This window comes from Natator depressus, chromosome 10, assembly GCF_965152275.1.
Source record: "Natator depressus isolate rNatDep1 chromosome 10, rNatDep2.hap1, whole genome shotgun sequence".
In the NCBI taxonomy this organism is placed as follows: Eukaryota; Metazoa; Chordata; order Testudines; family Cheloniidae; genus Natator; species Natator depressus.
The window spans coordinates 45,777,882-45,795,605 of NC_134243.1; the positions used below are offsets into that span (position 1 = coordinate 45,777,882).

The 17,724-nt window shown below is 54.0% G+C and overlaps 1 protein-coding gene across 1 annotated transcript in view; it reads right to left on the reverse strand.

Moving 5' to 3' along the window:
* The window catches only part of SEMA7A (semaphorin 7A (JohnMiltonHagen blood group)), a 47,603-nt gene that overhangs the window by 11,904 nt on the left and 17,975 nt on the right, over nt 1–17,724 (reverse strand). Inside the window, exons 2-8 of the mRNA XM_074965975.1 lie at nt 7,478–7,611; nt 6,515–6,556; nt 5,797–5,892; nt 5,002–5,083; nt 3,580–3,690; nt 1,918–2,057; nt 1,171–1,352 (exon numbers count right to left, since the gene is read on the reverse strand). Of these exons, the coding sequence (XP_074822076.1) occupies nt 1,171–1,352; nt 1,918–2,057; nt 3,580–3,690; nt 5,002–5,083; nt 5,797–5,892; nt 6,515–6,556; nt 7,478–7,611 (787 nt within the window). The remainder of the gene's footprint in view (nt 1–1,170; nt 1,353–1,917; nt 2,058–3,579; nt 3,691–5,001; nt 5,084–5,796; nt 5,893–6,514; nt 6,557–7,477; nt 7,612–17,724) is intronic.

Consider the following 17,724-nt stretch of genomic DNA (forward strand, 5'->3'; position numbering starts at 1 on the left):
TTAAGAAGTGTTTGTTCAGCACCTAGCCCAGTGAGACCCTGATCTCTGAGAAGAGCCTGTGGCCACCCCCATAATACTTCAATCAATCAATCAATCTCTCTCTCTCTCTCTCTCTCTCTCTCTCTCTCTCTCAGAGTTCAGTGTCCTGGGCATTTCTCAGTGGTGACTCAAATCAGCAGCATTAAGCACCATAATGAGAAACAGCAAGGGGAGAGTGCAAAGCAAGTTTCCCTGAGCAGGGATGGCTGGAGGAAGCGCCATATGGGAGCATATTGTCCCTGGAGCTAATAGTTTGTCACAGAGCTGACACTTGGCCTCCCCATCTCTGCAACCCTGGGAAGATGGGCCCCTGAAAGTCTTGACTCACATGGGAGAAAGCAAGAGAAACAGACAGCGAAGACTGGTGGGAAACAGACAGGATGTAAGGGAGCAGCAGACACCCAAGGGCTAGACATCCCACGGAGAGGGCTCACCCCAGGATTACAGAAAACAAAATAGCCTGTAACATAAATACTACAGGGAGCAAAGGGGAAGACTGTCAAGGTTAAGACCTAGAGTGGACCAAGTTACTTGGGTTAGGTTAAGACATGGAGACCATCCTGGCTTCACCCAGAACTGGCCCTAGTAGGGGAAAGCCAGTCCGCCCTTTTTATCTGGCTTGCTGGGCCCTGATTGGCCTTTGCCTGCTCCCACCCCTTCTAGGCACCAGTGGACCAGCTCTCACTCGTTCTGCCTGCAGCTGATCACTGGAGGCCTCTCTAGGCAGCCCCTAGCTGTCTGAACTTGCTGCTCTTCCCTCCTAGCAGGGCACCTGCTGAAGGTGGAGTGCACCAAGGTGTTGGGGTCACCAACAGGGGGCAGTGAATGCCTGGTATACCCCATCACAGGGCCCCAATCCTGCAAGGGACTGGGGCCTTGATGGGGATGAAGGTGCTCAGCACCTCCCAGGGTTGGGCCCGCAAGCGGTCTTCTCTGGTGGCGTGAGCAACAAAGCCACGGGTGGCAAATAGTAGCAGAGGAGCACTTGCTTTCCGTCTCATGCCTTTCCCTCTCAGCTATGAGGGAGCTGGGGTGAGTGGACCAGCTATCTAGCGGCCAGCTCCTGAGGTGCCTTTGAACACCCCTACCCTCGGCTCTGAGGCTGTGGCCTGTGTGGGCCAAGATACTCACCAGGAGTTGGAGAAGAGTCCATACACTCTGGTTTCCCTCCAGTTCTTGTCTGACGGGACAATGAAGACATCCTGCAGCAAGTCGAAGTTGCCCTTGGTGGCCGGGTTGACGCAGACCAGCGTGGCCTTCAGGAAGGTTGTCCACTTGGAAGCAGAGAGGGAGCTGGTGCCCCCTTTGTCACCCTGGGGGACACAGCAGAGCCTCAGAGCCCATCCCAGAGGAGGGGGATGCAGGAGGGAATCTCTGGCACACTCCCAGCCCCTTGAATGGCTCTCCATTATCTATCTATTGTACTTACATGGCCTCCCATCACCGCAGCATGTGAGCACTTCACTATCTTTAACGTGTTTATCCTCACAATACCCCCGTGGGGTAGGGCAGAGCTGAGCTGGAATCCCCATTGTGCAGAGGGGGAAGACGAAGGCACTGAGAGACTGAGGGACCTGCCCAAGGTCACACAGGAAGTCTGTGGCAGAGGCACAGTGGTTTGCACCTTGGACCACTAAACCATCCTTTCAGCTTGCTCCCTTCCAGCACTTCACTTCTAGGCAGGTCAGAAATCAGGGGGTGCAAAAAATGACCTACGGCAGCTGGGTTCTCTCTCCACCTCCAGCACTGCTTTGTAATGCCCAGAGCAACCTCCTCACCCTGCGGCCGCACCAGCTCCCAGAAGCAGGGGAAACTCATGGAGGCAATGCCATTGGCTTTCTAACCCGCCCTGCCTGTCCCACCCTGCCTGCTCTGTACCTTGCACAGCTGGGCCACTCTGGAGACATTTAACGGGGCCTCGGGACTCTTGTCCGGATTGTCTTCTTGAAAGAAATAGTAGATCTTGTCATCATGGCGCTCATCTTGCTTGATGACAGTGGCTTTCACAAACTTCGGGTCTGGAATGGAGGAGGAAGAGCCATGAGAATGGGACAGACAAGCAGACATGTCCTAAAAATCTCTCCTAATAGAAGGGCACCTGTGACAACCATCGCCAGGGATTGAACCAGGAACCTCTAGGACTTAAACAAGTGAACTTCTGCATCTGAAGAGCCATGCTACAAAGCCAGAAACTGAAACCGACACAGATCCTCTATAGATCAGACACAAAGAGAGACCACCCCGACACACTCATTCGTGGCTTACCCCTGTTCCTGTTCCAACACCCTGGTTTAAGGCTCTGGATCTTGCCTTTTGCAGCTTCCTTGAAATGTCAAGGCTTTGGAGTCCAGCTCAGTCGAGTTCCCAGGCTGGTGTGCATGGAAAGAAACCCGTTTCATGGAGACAACTGAGTGCGTAGGGGAAATGCCATGGCATGGAAAGGAGGCCCTGCGGGCTTTGCAGTTGTTTGTGTTTAACCAGGGAAGTCCGGTAACGATGCGAGAGCCCTATTAATACACCTCCCTGGCTCCGTGAAGTCAGTTAGAGGGGAGCGCGGAGGTTCATTACTTCGTGTCCCCCGGCACAGAACAGCCTGATTACGTGATGCCCTGGGAGCATCTGCTTTGTTTGCTTCTGCAGGCTCCGTGTTTGCGCTTGACCTGCTGCCATTTTTGGCCCTCATCTGTGAGGGGGATAAAATCCCCTCGCCAGGTGGAAACCCCTGACTCTTCCCTCTGCCAATCCACCGGGGGCGGGGGGGAGGGAGGAACGATGCTTTCCAGATTTGGATTCATTACCAGGCCCTGGCTGGAGCGATAAGAGGAGCAGCCTTTGGGCTCCACCAGGTGTCCATTTATGGCCAGATGGGCAACTGAAGCGCTCTGCTCGGTTGCCATCAACAGGCAGTGACTGCAGCTGGCAGGCCAATTAAACAACTGCATTTCCTTCCAGCTTCAAACACGGGACGCTACGTCCGTTTTTCCAGTTCTTTTTACACAGCTACTTTGGTTTCCCCCAGCCTCATGCTGGAGGAACGGTTCCTCTGCAGCCACTACCCAGAGCATTTTGCACAGCACGGGCATTTAGTCCCCATCATTACTGGGATAACTTCCCCAGTGCAGCTAAAGCAAAGGTCCTGGGAGTTGCTAGCAATGGCTGGGGCCAAATAACAGGTAGAAGTTGTTTATCACTCAAGGGACGCCTTATTGTTCAGTGCTGCAAAGAACAGGCCAGTAAATGCTTTGATTTCCTCTGCTCCAGCGTATGGCAGCCTCCCCACGGCTACCTAAGGAGACTGCCTTGCCTGCCATACTCCCACCCCCGGCATGCTGCTGCTGCGCTGGAGGACTTGTCCCCAAGCCACATACTGACTCTGTGCAATCCCAGAGCAGCAGATAGGACTACAGCAGGGGGCAGAGGATGCAGGACAGCTTGTGGAAAGAGAACAAGGTGGAAACACCCTTACGTCCCAAGATCATCGTCCTGCTGGGATTAGCCTGGCAGGCAGCCCCAAGCCCAGGGGCACTCTGCCATACTCACTCTGCATCACTGTGTCGCTGGTGTAGAGCTCCCCAGTCCCTCGGACCTGGCGGAAGCGGGGTATTTTCCCATTGTGCTGGTGCAAGCTGATGGTGGAATAGATGTCTTTGCCTGCAAGATGGGAAGGATCGTTTGCAGCCGACTGGTTTTTAGTTCTGCCAATACTTGCCTAGGGAGTATTTTTCCCCTCAAGGGATCTAGCACAGGTGAAAGGAGCTGGGTTGATGACCCTGGAGGGCAGAGTCCCCTCAGATCCGCTGAGCGGGCCTGGCCTGGGTCATGGTAGTGCCAGCTCAGCCTGCATCAGCCCTGGTCTAGCAAAGAGCTCATTCTCCAAGGCCCACTCACGCCGTGGCTTCTGCGCTGGGCCAAGCCCTGCCAGTTGGGGTGGGAGTGGGGGGCTGGCTTTGGATACAGGCACTCGTCCCCTGGGGGCCAGAATCAGCAGCATCACCCCTTAGCTAAGGAAAGAAACAATTCAACAGAGCCATGGAAGCAGCTCTGGTTTCCCAGGGGCAGAAGAAGAGGGGAGGGTTTCAGGGGAGAACGGCATTCACAGCAGCCTTGGACGGGGCATGGGGATGAGCTCCCCACTCCACTGCCTTCTCCCCTGGGCATAGGGCTCAGTGGTGAGGGGTAGTGTTGGGGATGGGAGAAAACCAAGGGCCCCCAAGATAGGCAGAACGAAATCTGGCGCCTGGAAGCCCATCACAAGGGCTGAGCCTCTGTATGCCTGCCTAGGTGAGGAGGATGGGGCCAGGTCCCCTGCGAGAGGGCAAGAGAACCCACCAGCCTCCCTTCTTTGGGCAAGTGGATGAGGTGTTGGCAATGCCAGACTGCCCAGCAGCTTGGGCACTGGGCAAGAGTGACAGGGGAGGGTTTGCAGGGTTACTACCCATCACCATGGACTCTGGCCAGCCTTGGCAGGACAGTCCCAGGCTCCTTCCTCACACTGCTCCAGAGATAGGCTCTAGCCCAGCCCGGAGGTGGCTCACCCTCTCCTGAGGGGATCCCATCTCCCTCGCTGCTGGGCTTCCTCAGCAGCTCTGATGCTAGAATTAATGGGACTGACCCTGCACTGGGGGCCCACGACATCACCCTGTTCCTGGCTGGAGAGCAGTGCCCACTTCATGCTCATTCCACCTTGAGCTTCTCCCCAGCACGGAGATCTAAGGCCTGTCCTCTGACCAGCACCAGGCCGATTTACAGACCAGCGATGGCATGGCATGGAGACGGCACCATTCCCACAAAGCCCCTCCCCAACGAGCATGAGCACATAAACAAGGCAAAGCTAAAGACTCTAGGCCAGCCGCCCAACTGGTGGAAATCAGCGTGGCTCTACTGACTTCAGTGTTACACCAGCTGGGGCCCTGGCCCTGCGGTGCTACGGGCCGAAGAACAGACACAAGCATTCAGACTTACCATCAACAAGGACCAGGGAGTTCTGGTTAGGCACAAAAGGGGCCAAGCCCTGGGCGGCCTCTCCAACTTTATTCCGATCGGCCTGGGGAGGGCAGAGGGAACAATTAAGAGTCACTGTTGGTAGGAGGGGTTCTGGCACCTTGTTGTATTCTCCCAGCAGGGTAATGCAATCAACATTGGCTCCAAGTCCCTTCTGGAGCAAGAGGAGATTACCTGCCCCCAGTATCTGGGCCTGGCATGTGCTCTGGCTGCAGGGGGTCCCATGCAGAGCTAGACTGGGTTGGTGCACCAGGAAGCTCAGGAAAGGTGTTTCCTCTGAGTTAAGGCTGTGGGGGGAGGGGTCAGGTCAAGTGTTCCAAGAAGAACTCTGGCATCAAAGCTAACCTGGAGGAACATTTACAGACAAGTGCATTGGCTTGGCTGGTGTTTTCCTGAATTCCCCTTTGCTGTTACTCACTAGAGATAAGTGATCCTTCCTGTCCTCTGCCATGGATCAGATTTCCCAGGCGGGAGCAGAGAGTGGGTTCGGTCATGGACTATTAAACTCAGCTTCCACATAGGCTTTCCCCACATAGGCTTCAAAGCACTTTGCAAAGGAAGGGGAGTGTGATCATCATCATCTGCATTTGACAGATGGGGAAACTGAGGTACAGACAGGCAGAGCAATTTACTCTGGTCATAGTGCAGGTGAGTGGAGACAGAACCACAGGTCCGATGGAGAAGACACTGGACTAAGCATCAGGTGATCCAGGTTCTAGACCTGCTCACCTGCAGGTGACAAACTCCCTGGCTTACCAAGTTCCAGCAGGTGGGCTTGCAGGCATTTGTCCCACATAACAACAGCATGTCGTTGTACTTGCCAATGAAAGTCAGGTAGTTCTTCTTCTCCTCCTGGAAAAGAAAAAGGGGTGCATGAGCCACGGTAGACAGTTTAGTGAATCCCAGCTGTTCCAGGCCCAACCTTAGGAGCCCTGGTAGCACCACTAAGCTGGAGGAGATACCAGGATTTTTCTGGGTATTAAAGCCAGGAGGGACCGTTCCCCATTGTGATCATCTAGGCTGTCCTCCTGGCACAACACAGGCCCGAGAATTTTACTTGGGGAGGGGACAGCAGGATCGGAACACCCTCCAGAGCTCCAGTGTGGGACTCTCAGCCACCCCCACCCCATAGCACAGAACTGACTCAATCTCCTAATTATACATTCCCCATATTAATGGAATTTGGTCACTCCATATCTCCTGATCACCCCCATCCCGCCAGAACTTCCCACCCCACCCCTGACCCTCAATTCTTCTGACCCATGTTCCCCCTGACTTCAGCCTACATCCTCCACCCCTCTAAGTGCCCATCAAGGTTCCTTTTACGCTGGGTGGCTTAGGAGTCCTACCGCTGAACGGAAAAGGTGCGCTAACAAAGCAGAGGTGGGAGTTACAAGGGTTCCTCTGGACTATCTGGAAAACTCCTGATATTTCTCAGAGAGCTAAATCCACCTGGTGAGATCTCCAGACTTACTGGCTTTTGGCAGGCTTCTGTATCATGTGCAGGGAAGTCCTCCTAGAGAAAAGGAATAAGCGTGGGTTAGTTCCCGCCCTTGCTAAACAACTGTCTGGAAGCGAATGACGAATGCTGGCAAAGTTCGGTGAACCCATGCGCCACCCACGGGCTGAACTGGCCAGGAAGATGTGGGTGGCTGCATGGCTGGGTCAACACAGATAGTCGGCACTTTCCAGATGGTTCCCATGTGGAAGCCATGGGTTGGGAGCACTTGGGAGGCTGGGCCGGTTCAGGGCCATGTCTGGGAGTTTGGGATAAATGGAGGTGGAAGCGGGGCCACAGGTGGGCAGAGGGCACAGCTGGGGGGAACTAGTAGTGGGTTCAGGTCAGGATGCTGTCAGAGGGCTGTCAGGAAGGGCTCAGGTCTCTTGCTGGGCGAAGTGAGTAGGCATCAGTGGCTGGGTGGAGGAGGGAGTGTTAAGAGGGACTGGGGTTTTCAGAGGGTTAACCAGACTGTCCATTTGTATGACAGCAAGAGGGGTGGTGTCTGTGCCTTATGCCTAAGGGGTTAACTTGCCTGGGGGGAGTGGAAGGGCATGGAGACAATATCACCCATGCTCCCACTGCCCAGTCCATGGTATAATTCAGAGCCCAAACTACACTGGCCTCCATCGTCAGTGATGTCACTGGCTAGTCTATGTGACATCAGAATCACTAATGCTGAGGTCAAACTCTGGTTGGTCAGCTCCCTGGATAGATTGTGCAGGGTGGTTATCCAGAGGGATTAAAGCACGGGGCTGGGTGTTGAGACACTGGTCTTCTCTTCCCAGCTTTGCCCTTGACTTGCTGGAGGAGGCTGGGCAAGTCACTAACCTGCCCTGTGCCTCTGTTTCCCTAGCTGTGCAATGGGGAGAATGCGGCTGAATGACTTCACAGTGAACTTGGGAGGCTAAGCCATGCACATCTATAAAGCCTCCTTACCGTGTGGTTACTGGAGCTCTCAAAGTCGAAGTAGTAGAGCTTTCCCTCTGCTCCCACCAAGAGAGAGGAATTCCCCTCCTCATGGTAGAGAGTTGTAAGAGTCTCATGCTTGTCCAGCAGAAAGCGTCTCTCCCCTAGAAAACACAGCAGAGACGAGACTCAGCAGGAGTGTCCATGAATCCAGCAGGGTCGTTGTCTGATTACCAGCCACCCTGCCCCACTGAGGAACAGGAAGTACACACACTGATCTACGCCTCTCAGCTAGTTACTTTTGCCACATGGTAAACCCAACTGCAGAGACACCCCCCAGATCAAAGAAACTGTCACCATGTGCAGTAATCAGTAACACCACACCTGACGGATGGACCATCTAGTCTGGTACTCGGTGCCTTTCAGAAGGAGGCCCAAATGCCCGATGCACATCCACTTGTGCCATGCTGCACTGGGGGGTGGAACCACTTCTTACCCTCACTCGTCCACCAGCACAAGGCTGGAAAGCTCTCGTCAGCTTCCTCGTAGCAAGTGAAACTGCAGGCACTGTGCACATTGGAGCAGCTTCTCACAACTGTCCTGAGCATTTACCAGCCCCTACTCATGTGACATGATGAGACAAGTATCTGGCCCGTGAGAAGAAAAATAAATGGCTTTCCCCAAGTCAAGGAGAGCCCGGCCAGGTGGGGGCAGAGCAGGGGTCCGGAAATCGAGGCTCCTGGCTTCTAGTCCTGCCTTTCTGTGCTCTGCTGCATTGTACCAGAGCCCCAAAGCACATTGAAACAGAGTCTCTGCTACAGAGGGGAGCTAATACAGCCATGAGCAGGGGCCCTGTGTGGGGTGTGCAGCATGTAAAGACACTGTACCATGGAGCAATTCATGTTAGGGGTGGGGCAGGGGTTAATTCAGGTCAGATAAAAGCATTTGAGCTGCTGGGGGCTTAACTCAGCTGTGTCCACTGGGAGCTAGAGGCCTGAGGAGAACCAGCCACGTCTCCACTTTTGCCTAGCGAGGGTGGGCCGTGCCCGTCTCCTGGCACTGATCACGCTGGCGTGGCTCAGCCTCCAGCACAGAGGGGCCTGAGCCAGACCCCTGCAGTTGGCTGCCCCGAGCGTTGAGGGCACTCAGAATCCAGCCCCCCTCCAGATCCACAACATTTTGCATGCAGCTGGTGTCTAGCACAGGCCAAACCCCCACATCTAGCCACCCCCAGATTGGGGGGGGGGGGAATCCAGATCCGAATGCAGGGGCTCAAATCTCTCTCTACCTACCACACCAATAGCCACCCTCACTACCACCCGCACACTGGTGTCTGCCAGCTGATGCCTCCCACTTCTGGCTCAGCCATAAACAAGAAGAGAGCTAGAGAAGCAAGGCAGAGAGACACAGGAAGGGCAGGGAGGATCCTGATGCCCTTACAGGACGTGGTGGAAGGGAGGGGTTGGGAATATTTGATGCAGGAGGGCAGCAGATCAGAGTGGTTTGTAACTGACTCCAAAGCAGCCGGGTTATTGCTCTTCTTCCCAGACACCGCTAATTGCTAAGTGCACTGTGCATCTGACCCTTCTGTGTGCAGAACAGGGAAGAGGATTACACAGCTGCTGAGAAACTGGGGGAGGAACAGATGACATTACAAGGCTGCAGCCCTCCCAGGCAGACAGGAACAACATGCCAGACAGCCAGCATCCAGCCTTGAAGCTGCCTGCCAGTGTTGCAGAATCATACACTGCTCCCCTTACAGCAGCTCACAGCTGAGGACCTCAGAGTGCCAGGTAAACAAATTAACCAAGACTCACAAACCTGGGAACTAGGTCGCCCCGTTTTGCAGATAGAGAAACTCAGGCAGATCAAGAGCAATAGGACCTTCCGCGCAGCAAGTCAGTGGAAGAGGGAGGAACAGTCCCTGCTGTCCTTACTTACAGGCTGCATGCTCTAACCACTAGCCCACACTGTTCCATTTTGCTGCGCTCCCACGGCTCTTCCCCACCCAAGATCTAGTAGGTCAGAGGCAGCATGAGCTAGGTCAGGCCTTACACTGCTGCCTTCTATTGCTGACACCACCAGTGGCCAGGCACGTGCTCGCCAGCATTGCGGAACTAACACCACCTCTGAAAAATCAGACAGCTGTTCCATGGCCTGAGGGGCCCTCCTACTTCCTGTGCCTCATGAGGGTAATAAAACTCACTAGAGGGGAGGTGGTCTGGGGAGTGGTGTTTACAAAGTGCAGTGAACTGATCAAGCCCAGTCCCAGTGGTGAGGAGGATTGCTATTTATTCTTCGCTTACGCAGCAGTGCACTGAGGGTCATTAGTGCAACGGCTGAGCGGCGGCGAAGATCCCTTCCCTGGGGAGGCTGTAGTGCGACTGCGTTGGTTCCAGGACGGGGAATCCTCATTGCCAAGTCGACCTGTGAGAATCACCCACCCTGGGATTCGTTAGGTTCTGCTCCAGCTGGGCTGGGCTTTGAGGGAAGCTCTGGGCTTCTTCCTCTCCCAGGGGCAAGGGCCCTCTCCCGTTGATTCTCACGTCACAGCTGAGTTCTCTAGCAGAGTTCTCCTCCCACATCTCGCTTTGGTGCCCGACTCTGCAGGCCTGGAGCCACAACCGGAGCAGAGAGACCTGCGAACTCAGCCTCCAAGTGGGGGTGATGTCCCTGGGCAGTGCAGCTGCATCTGTGCCCCCTAGGGGGTATCTATAATATAGTGTAAAACAGGGGCATGAGCTAGTCGGATCCCTCCACCGTAGCCACATCACTCGGATCGCGAACTGCAGGCTGGCCACAAGACTTAGCGGGGAGCTAAACGGCAGCCTTGATGAAGAACGTAAAGCCCCGGGCTGCCATCAGAAGCGGTATTCCCCGCTGGCACACCAACGAGTGCAATGCACGACTTGTGCCTGCCCCCCCCCCCCCCCAATTTGCAGCTGGTTGCTACAGGCCAGAGCCTTCCTTGGCTGGGCTGGTACACTCTCCTGCTTGCTAGTGAGACATCTCCCTGCTCTCCGCTCTTCTCCTTCCTCTATTGCAGTGTAGCTGCTCCTTTCTGCTGTAAGCTTCCTCCCAGCGGTGCCCTGCCACTAGCAGCAGACATGAGGATCCTAGTTTTTCCCTAGACTGGGGGCAGGGGCTGTATCACCATCTTCTCTATTAAGAGCCAGGCACACTTAAGTTGCTGTGTCCAGACTATTCAGAGACCTGTCATTGTACTGACTGTCTCTTACCCTGGCCATCTCGCTGCCCTGGTCTACACTTGGGCCTGCATCTCTTTACCTAGGTTGGGGGCTAGAATCCCAGCCTAGACAAAGCCCGATGTGTGCGGCCGCGTGGGAAGTCCGCACTGGGGCTGCCTGTGCTTTGCCCGACAGAGGGTCTGCCGACACCGCAAGAGCTGTGCATGCGCAAGCCCGCCTCGCTCAGTGAAGGCAGCTGAGAGAGGGTGACACCAGTCTGGCGGAGACCCTGGGTACGTACTCCGATCGCTAGCCCACACTGCGCTGTCTCCACCGCTAGCATTACCCAGGTTAGCTGGACCCAAGCTGGCTCGGGAGGCTAGCCCGGAATCAGACGTTGCTGCGGAGATAGACTAGCTTTTACGCCAGCGGGAGGTTCGCTTTCAGCCCAAGCGAGCCCATTCTTTCCTGCTGAGAAGGATCAATCATCGGGTGCGCATTGAGCCTCAAGTACAGGAGGACGGGGCGGGGGAGAGTCTGCAGCCCACATGAGCCAAGGGGAAAAAGGCCCCTGAGCAAGGAAATAAATCTCCGGCACGTGCCTCTTGATTGACAGAGTCAATGCGCAGGGTGGGCAAAGGGCAGGCTGCACACGACCGAGCTTCCTGCCAGGCGTCTTCAGCCACGGCGCAGGCTGCCTGCCTGTCTGGCACAGCTGCTGTACTCGGCAAGTCAGAGGGCGCCTTGATTGTTCTGGTGGCTGCATTGTCTTCTCTGTGCCTCCTCCTCACAAGCAGCAGCACCTGGGATTCCAGCAGGGGAGCTTCCTCCCAACAGTGTCCAGCTGGGACGCCACATTGTGAACTTCCTCCCAGCAGTGCCCGGTCAATGCAGAGTGAGCACCTCCCTGGTCTGACCATGTTAGCGTGGGCCAAGACTCCAGCAGTGGCTTGTCAGTGCCAGACCCCAGCAGTGCCACATCACTGCCCATTTGACTGTAGGCCCGGCCCCACTGTAAAGCCTGTACTGGACCCCACACATCACCTACTGAGGCAGTGTTGTACCTTCAGGTCACTACGCGCTGTGCCATGATGCTGCGACACGACATGGCCAGGTTACCCATCCTCCCTGCAAACAGAGGGCTCACCTCACCTCACTCCGCAGGCTAAGCTTGCAGGAGGCAGGACAGAACCATGAGAATGGGTGCACGATCCTTGTATATCCACAGCGGCCTGTATCGCCGTACCCCAGCCCCCTCACTCTGCATCTTCACCAGAGGGGTTAAATTCCTTCCACTCAGCCATTTGTACTGCAACGTCAGCCTCTAGCGCAACTCTCTGTGGCTGCGCTTATCACCGCTTTCTGTCAGCCGGTTTGGTCAACTGCAAGTCACTTCCAGGAAGCTCGCTGCCCACCACATCCAGATGGAAAAATACAGCAAACCTCAAGCATGTAGTGTTGTGCAAGTCAGTTACAATCACAAAAGGCTTTTGGGGAAGAGATCAGGGCAGCCCTGGTATAGTGCTAGAAAGTACCATCCCTTCACGGCTTGGGAGAGAACGGTACATGGGGTTGCCTGCACACAATGCTCTTACAAATGTAGCCTGCTTGCTGACATGACCTGACTGGATCTCCTCCAGGATCTGTCCTCTGCAATCCCACAATGCTCTTTGCCAGAGCACCGTCTGTCTCGTGTCCTGGGTGGCTTGCAGGCCAAGTTGTTCCTTGGTTGATCCCTTTCTTGCAGATCCAACAACTTGGGCATGTTCAAAGTGTTGGGCCCATGTTCACTGCTGAATCTTCACCGGACTGAAGACAGATAGAGACACTGAAGCACAGGGAGGTGAAGTGACTTGCCCAAGGTCACCCAGTGACTCAGTGGCGGAGCCTGGATTAGAACCCAGAAGTCCTGACTCCTGGCCAGTGCTGGGCAAATACTGTACAAAAGCGTGTCCATGTCTTTCTTAAAGTGTGGTGCCCATAAATAGCAACCTCAACTGGCTATATCAAGGTAATAACCTTGGCTCCCCTAGGGTTTTACATCACAGTAGTTATGGCCATGTAAAATCCACACCCCTTTTTGCAGGGAAGACCTAGCCTAGGTGCCTGGATAAATAAAGAGGAACCCACTGATCTTATGCTACCAGCATACTCTAGCTCTTACTTGGGGGTCCAGTGATCTTTTTCCCTCTTGTGTAACATTGGTCTTCATCCTACGTTCAACAGCTGATCTAGGGAAATACATGCTGCCTTCAGACTTCCATTTCCCTTATGCAGCACAAGGCTGCTCCCTTCATTCCTGCGGATTTCAGTTTGGCTTTCTGCAGTGTGGGCGTTTCGGGAGACTGAGTTTAGTTGAGCTCAGCCACGCTCCAGAGCTCTGCTCAGACCCAAGCTTACACAGAAGCTAATGACTTGTTTCTCTTTGAGCGGCTACAACAAAAACAATCATTTTGCTGGTGCCAGAGCAGTAGTTGTTTTTCTTTCTGTCAGATGCTTCAAAAGGGAGGGTTGAAGGGTGGAATTCAAAATACACAGGCTTGCCAAATGCCATAAGTGCTTGACTCGCTGCTTTGTTTGGACTCATCTGCTAACCAGGGTTGAACCTGTCTGGTGCTTGGATGGGAGAACTCCAAGAAGAGCCCAGGTCCCGGTACTCTTCTCTCTGAATTGGCATGACCCCCAGTGCTCCCAGAAGTGCGGTGCTGGAAGTGCTGCCCTTTGACGGATTCCCCGTGTGACCTTGGGCATTGATTTCAATGCCTCAATACATTTAAGGATTTGGGTGTGCCTCAGTTTCCCCCTCTGCACAATGGGGCTAGTAGTTCTGCCCTGCCACACAGGGGTATTGTGAGGATAAATATATTAAAGACTGTGAGGTGATCACATGCCACAGTAATGGGGGCCATATAAATAGACTAGATTTAAAGCCCAAGGCTTGCCCACTGGTGGGGATTTAAAGATTTCATGGCACTTTGGTGCAAAAAGGGGTGCTACCCCCAATATCCTGGCCAAATTCCAACTTGATAAGCTGCATTCTGTATTCCTGTTGGGGTTCCATTTTAATTCTAGCTGTGAGAATTTACTGGGATACTACGGCTACCATGATCCACTCCCAGAGGTGGGTTTCAGAGTAGCAGCCATGTTAGTCTGTATCCACAAAAAGAAAAGGAGGACTTTTGGCATCTTAGAGACTAACAAATTTATTTGAGCATAAGCTTTCGTGAGCTACAGCTCACTTCATTGGATGCATGCCAGAGGTGGCTGCATGTCAGAGGTAGGCAAGTTGATCCCCACTCATGCAGTCTGTAAACACGCTGGGATCCTTCTGGGTGAAAGGTGTCAGGTTGTTCTTCGATTAAGAGACCCAAACCCTCTCCAAGCCATGCTCTGCTTTTCCATGCACAGCCCCAGACTGGCATTTTCAATGTCTGGTAGGAGAATCACCCCATGTGCATTCTTGATCTCCATTTCAGTGGAGGGGGAAAAAAAAAAATCGCAGTTCCCAGGAGAAGACTGACCCCTCAAATGAGACAATGCCATGAGGAAGGAGGCTTCCCACCCACCCTCCAAATTCCCAACAACTCGCTTTGAGCTTTTCCATGACATTTTATCTGGGTCACACAAAAGCCCCAGCCAGCTGAAGAATCAATGGAGCAATTGTCATTTCAGATGCTAACCCGAGTGGGAGAATGCATACAAGAAAGAAGAGCTTTGTGCTTTCCAGGGAAAGCAGCCAGATCAATTACTGGCAAATACCAGGACCTGGGCACAGCAGAAGAATACGGGGCAGAGAGAGATAACAATATGTCCCACAGGAAAGTCGGGCAGGTGGGGGTAATGGAGAAGCAGATAAGGAGAAAGAAGGTGCTCTCATAGGAAAATGCCTCCCGTAATTAACTAACAAGAAGCGACCCATCCAAGGAGCAAATGCTACTTCTCCCAACTACTAAGGGAGCTTGCAAACATGGTCAGTTGCACAGCAAAGGAACCAAGAAACAGACTAGCTTCCATCGACCTGGGGCTGTTCATGTTATTCAGCTAAGCTGAAGGGCACCACAACTGATCTTCAGTCTCAGTCAGCTGTCCTTGCACACCATATAGTAGGAATAAGCACGTTTGTTCTTTTACTTATGGGGAAGCGAGGAGGTGAATGGCCTCCTGGTACAAATGGCCCAAGCTCAGTGGGGAGTTGCCTTGATCTGCTCCTTCCAGGCACTGCAGTGTCTGGCACACAGGAATGTAGGACTGGTCCATCCAGTCTGGTATCCTGCCTCCAGCACTGACCAGAACGTGCTCCTTCACAGGAAGATAAGCCCCTCTTGCACCATGCCCCCATACTGCACCTGGCCAATTGTTCAATGCTCCAGCCAGATTTGGGGGTGGGGAGCGAGATTTCTTTCCGGACTCCCCACCCCCCGCCTCCCCAAATGTAACCAGTTTATGCTCCGAAGCCAGAGTCAGTGTGGTCTAGTGCAGTGGTTCTCGAAGCCGGTCCGCCGATTCTTCAGGGAAAGCCCCTGACGGGGCGGGCCGGCTTGTTTACCTGCGGTGTCCGCAGGGTCGGCCGATCGTGGCTCCCACTGGCCACGGTTCGCCACTCCGGGCCAATGGGGGCTGCAGGAAGGATGGCCAGCACATCCCTCGGCCCGCGCCGCTTCCTGCAGCCCGTATTGGCCCGGAGCGGCGAACCGCAGCCAGTGGAAGCCGTGATCAGCCAAACCTGCGGACGTGACGGGTAAACAAACCGGTCCGGCCGGCCAGGGGCTTTCCCTGAGCAGGCAGCAGACAGACTTTGAGAACCACTGGTCTAGTGGATTAGGTCTGCTGGTCTCATGAGCGTAGCAGTTCAGAGTAATCCAGTTCTACTGCTGGCTCACTCCTCACTTCTGTACAGCAGGGGCTGTAAAAGAGGGATATTAGCTACCCGCCCCCTGGATTTCAGGAGAATATAGTGGCTAATGTGTGTAGAGGGGGTCAATGCTCCTATATGCAAAGGCTTTAGTATTAGTGCCCGACTACAAATATCACCAGACATTAGTACAAGTATTAGTGAGTCGTTAATTCATTCGTGCTTTAAGAGCCTTGATTGGAAGTTCCTATTATGGCTCGGATATGGTCGGTTAGCAGGACTCCCCAGTCCTCTATTTCCGTTCTTCTCTTTTTAAAAATAAAAAAGAATCATTTACATCCTGGAAACCCCTTCAAAGGGGAAAAGTGCAGAGGGGCCCATTCAGGGAAATAGACTTCAGTAGGGGGAATCCCTTCTCATTTGCCTGTAAAAACCACACAACCCCCTGAAAACTAAAAGAGGTCAGCTGCTCTATTTATGGTACTTATCCAGCTCCCATTGCAGTAGTATCGGATACGTCACAACACAGGCTGTGCTATTATCCCCGTTGCCTCAATTCTCCATCAATGCAGAGTGAGACTCAAGGATGGGCCCAGGGTCACACAGCAAGGGTGTTGCACTAACCACAGATGCATCCTTCCTCCCCAGCATGCCCATGGGTCTATGGACAACAACAGCAGGGTATTTGCTCTGGCACGAGGCTGTGTTCTGCTTGCATTACACTGCAGACAAGTTACCAAGGGAGAGGTCAACTCACTGCTGTCATCAGTGGTGTAGCTACTGGCAGGCAGGGTGAGCGAGGGCGGCAAGCGAGGAGCAGCCACCCGTGATCAAAGGAGAAGAGAAACACATGATGTTTTCATGTGCTCAGTCACAGGCTTCCTGGCAGTTTCCTGATGAGTGGGAGCCTGTCCCAAGGACTGATCAGACGTGGCTCGGTGTTCAAAGCGGCTCACTTAGTCACTGGCCAGGGGGCCTAGAGATCTCTGCTCAGCTGGACCTGGTCCTGCTGGTGTATCCACCCAATTGTGTGCTAAGTTCCAATCAGACCCAACTGACAGCACAAGCCGCGCTGAGGACATGATCCAAAGGCAATGGGCCTGCACAGGTGGCACGGATGGCAGGTATAACTCGGCCTGCGGACCCCATATTGCCCAACTTGGCTCTCAGATTCCAGGAGTCTGTAGAGCGGGCAGGTTAAAAAAAAAAAAAAAAAAAAGTCTCCTCTTTACTTGTGATCTGGTTTGATGTGATCAGGGGTCACAGAGAGGCAACAGGGACAAGCCCCCCCCTCCCTCCAATGCTGTTCTTACAGAGTCACTGGTTGGCGTAAACCCGACCTTTCTGTGGAGCCGGCCTAGTGACAACAGAATGGATTCACCCCTCCCCAGAGACCAGAACAGGCCAGGATCTGGTTGTTGGGGAGTGGGGAGGGAAGTCTCCCAACACAGGTACTGGGTCTCAAGGCCCAAGAAGAGGGGATGTGGCAGGGGGAAACTGGGAGTGGGAGGGGGCAGGCTGGTGTCACAGCCCAGCGGCAGCTGGGGATGGGCTGCTGTAATTTTGGCCCTTGGAACAGACCAGGAAAGGGAGGGGTCAGGATGGTTTAAAGTCACCATGGTCCCACCCTGCTGGGCTGGGTCTGTGTGCGCAGTGATGCAGCGCACCATCAGCCCTCCCACATTTCCTTGTATCCCAGGGCAGCAGGAAGGGTTAATGTCAGTCTCCCCCATAGACTTTAAGGGACCATCATGATCATCTAGTCTGAGCTCCTGAATATCACAGCCACAGACTTTCACACCCCCACTCCTGTAATAGACCCCTAACCTCTGACTGAGTGACTGAAGGCCTCAAATCATGATTTAAAGACTTCAAGTTAGAGAATCCACCACTGACACAAGTTTAAACGTGCAAGTGGCCCGTGGCAGAGGAAAGTGAAAAACCCCCATGGTCTCTGGGGAGAAATTCCTTCCTGACCCCAAATATTGCGATCAGTTAGACTCTCATGAGACTAGACTCTCACAATGACTTAGCCCCCAGGCCAGGTTGAGCAAACTGGTTTTTGTGGTTGCTGGCTTCTTCACTTCAGAAAGCACCCAAGGCTGGTCTGTCTCATGGCTCCTCCCCAGTCCCATCACTTCTATGGGGGAAGGCCACTGGGACCTGTCTTCCTCTTGATTCTCTTCTCAGCATCTTGGGCCTTCCCACGCTCCCCCTACCCCTAGTAGAAAGGGCCA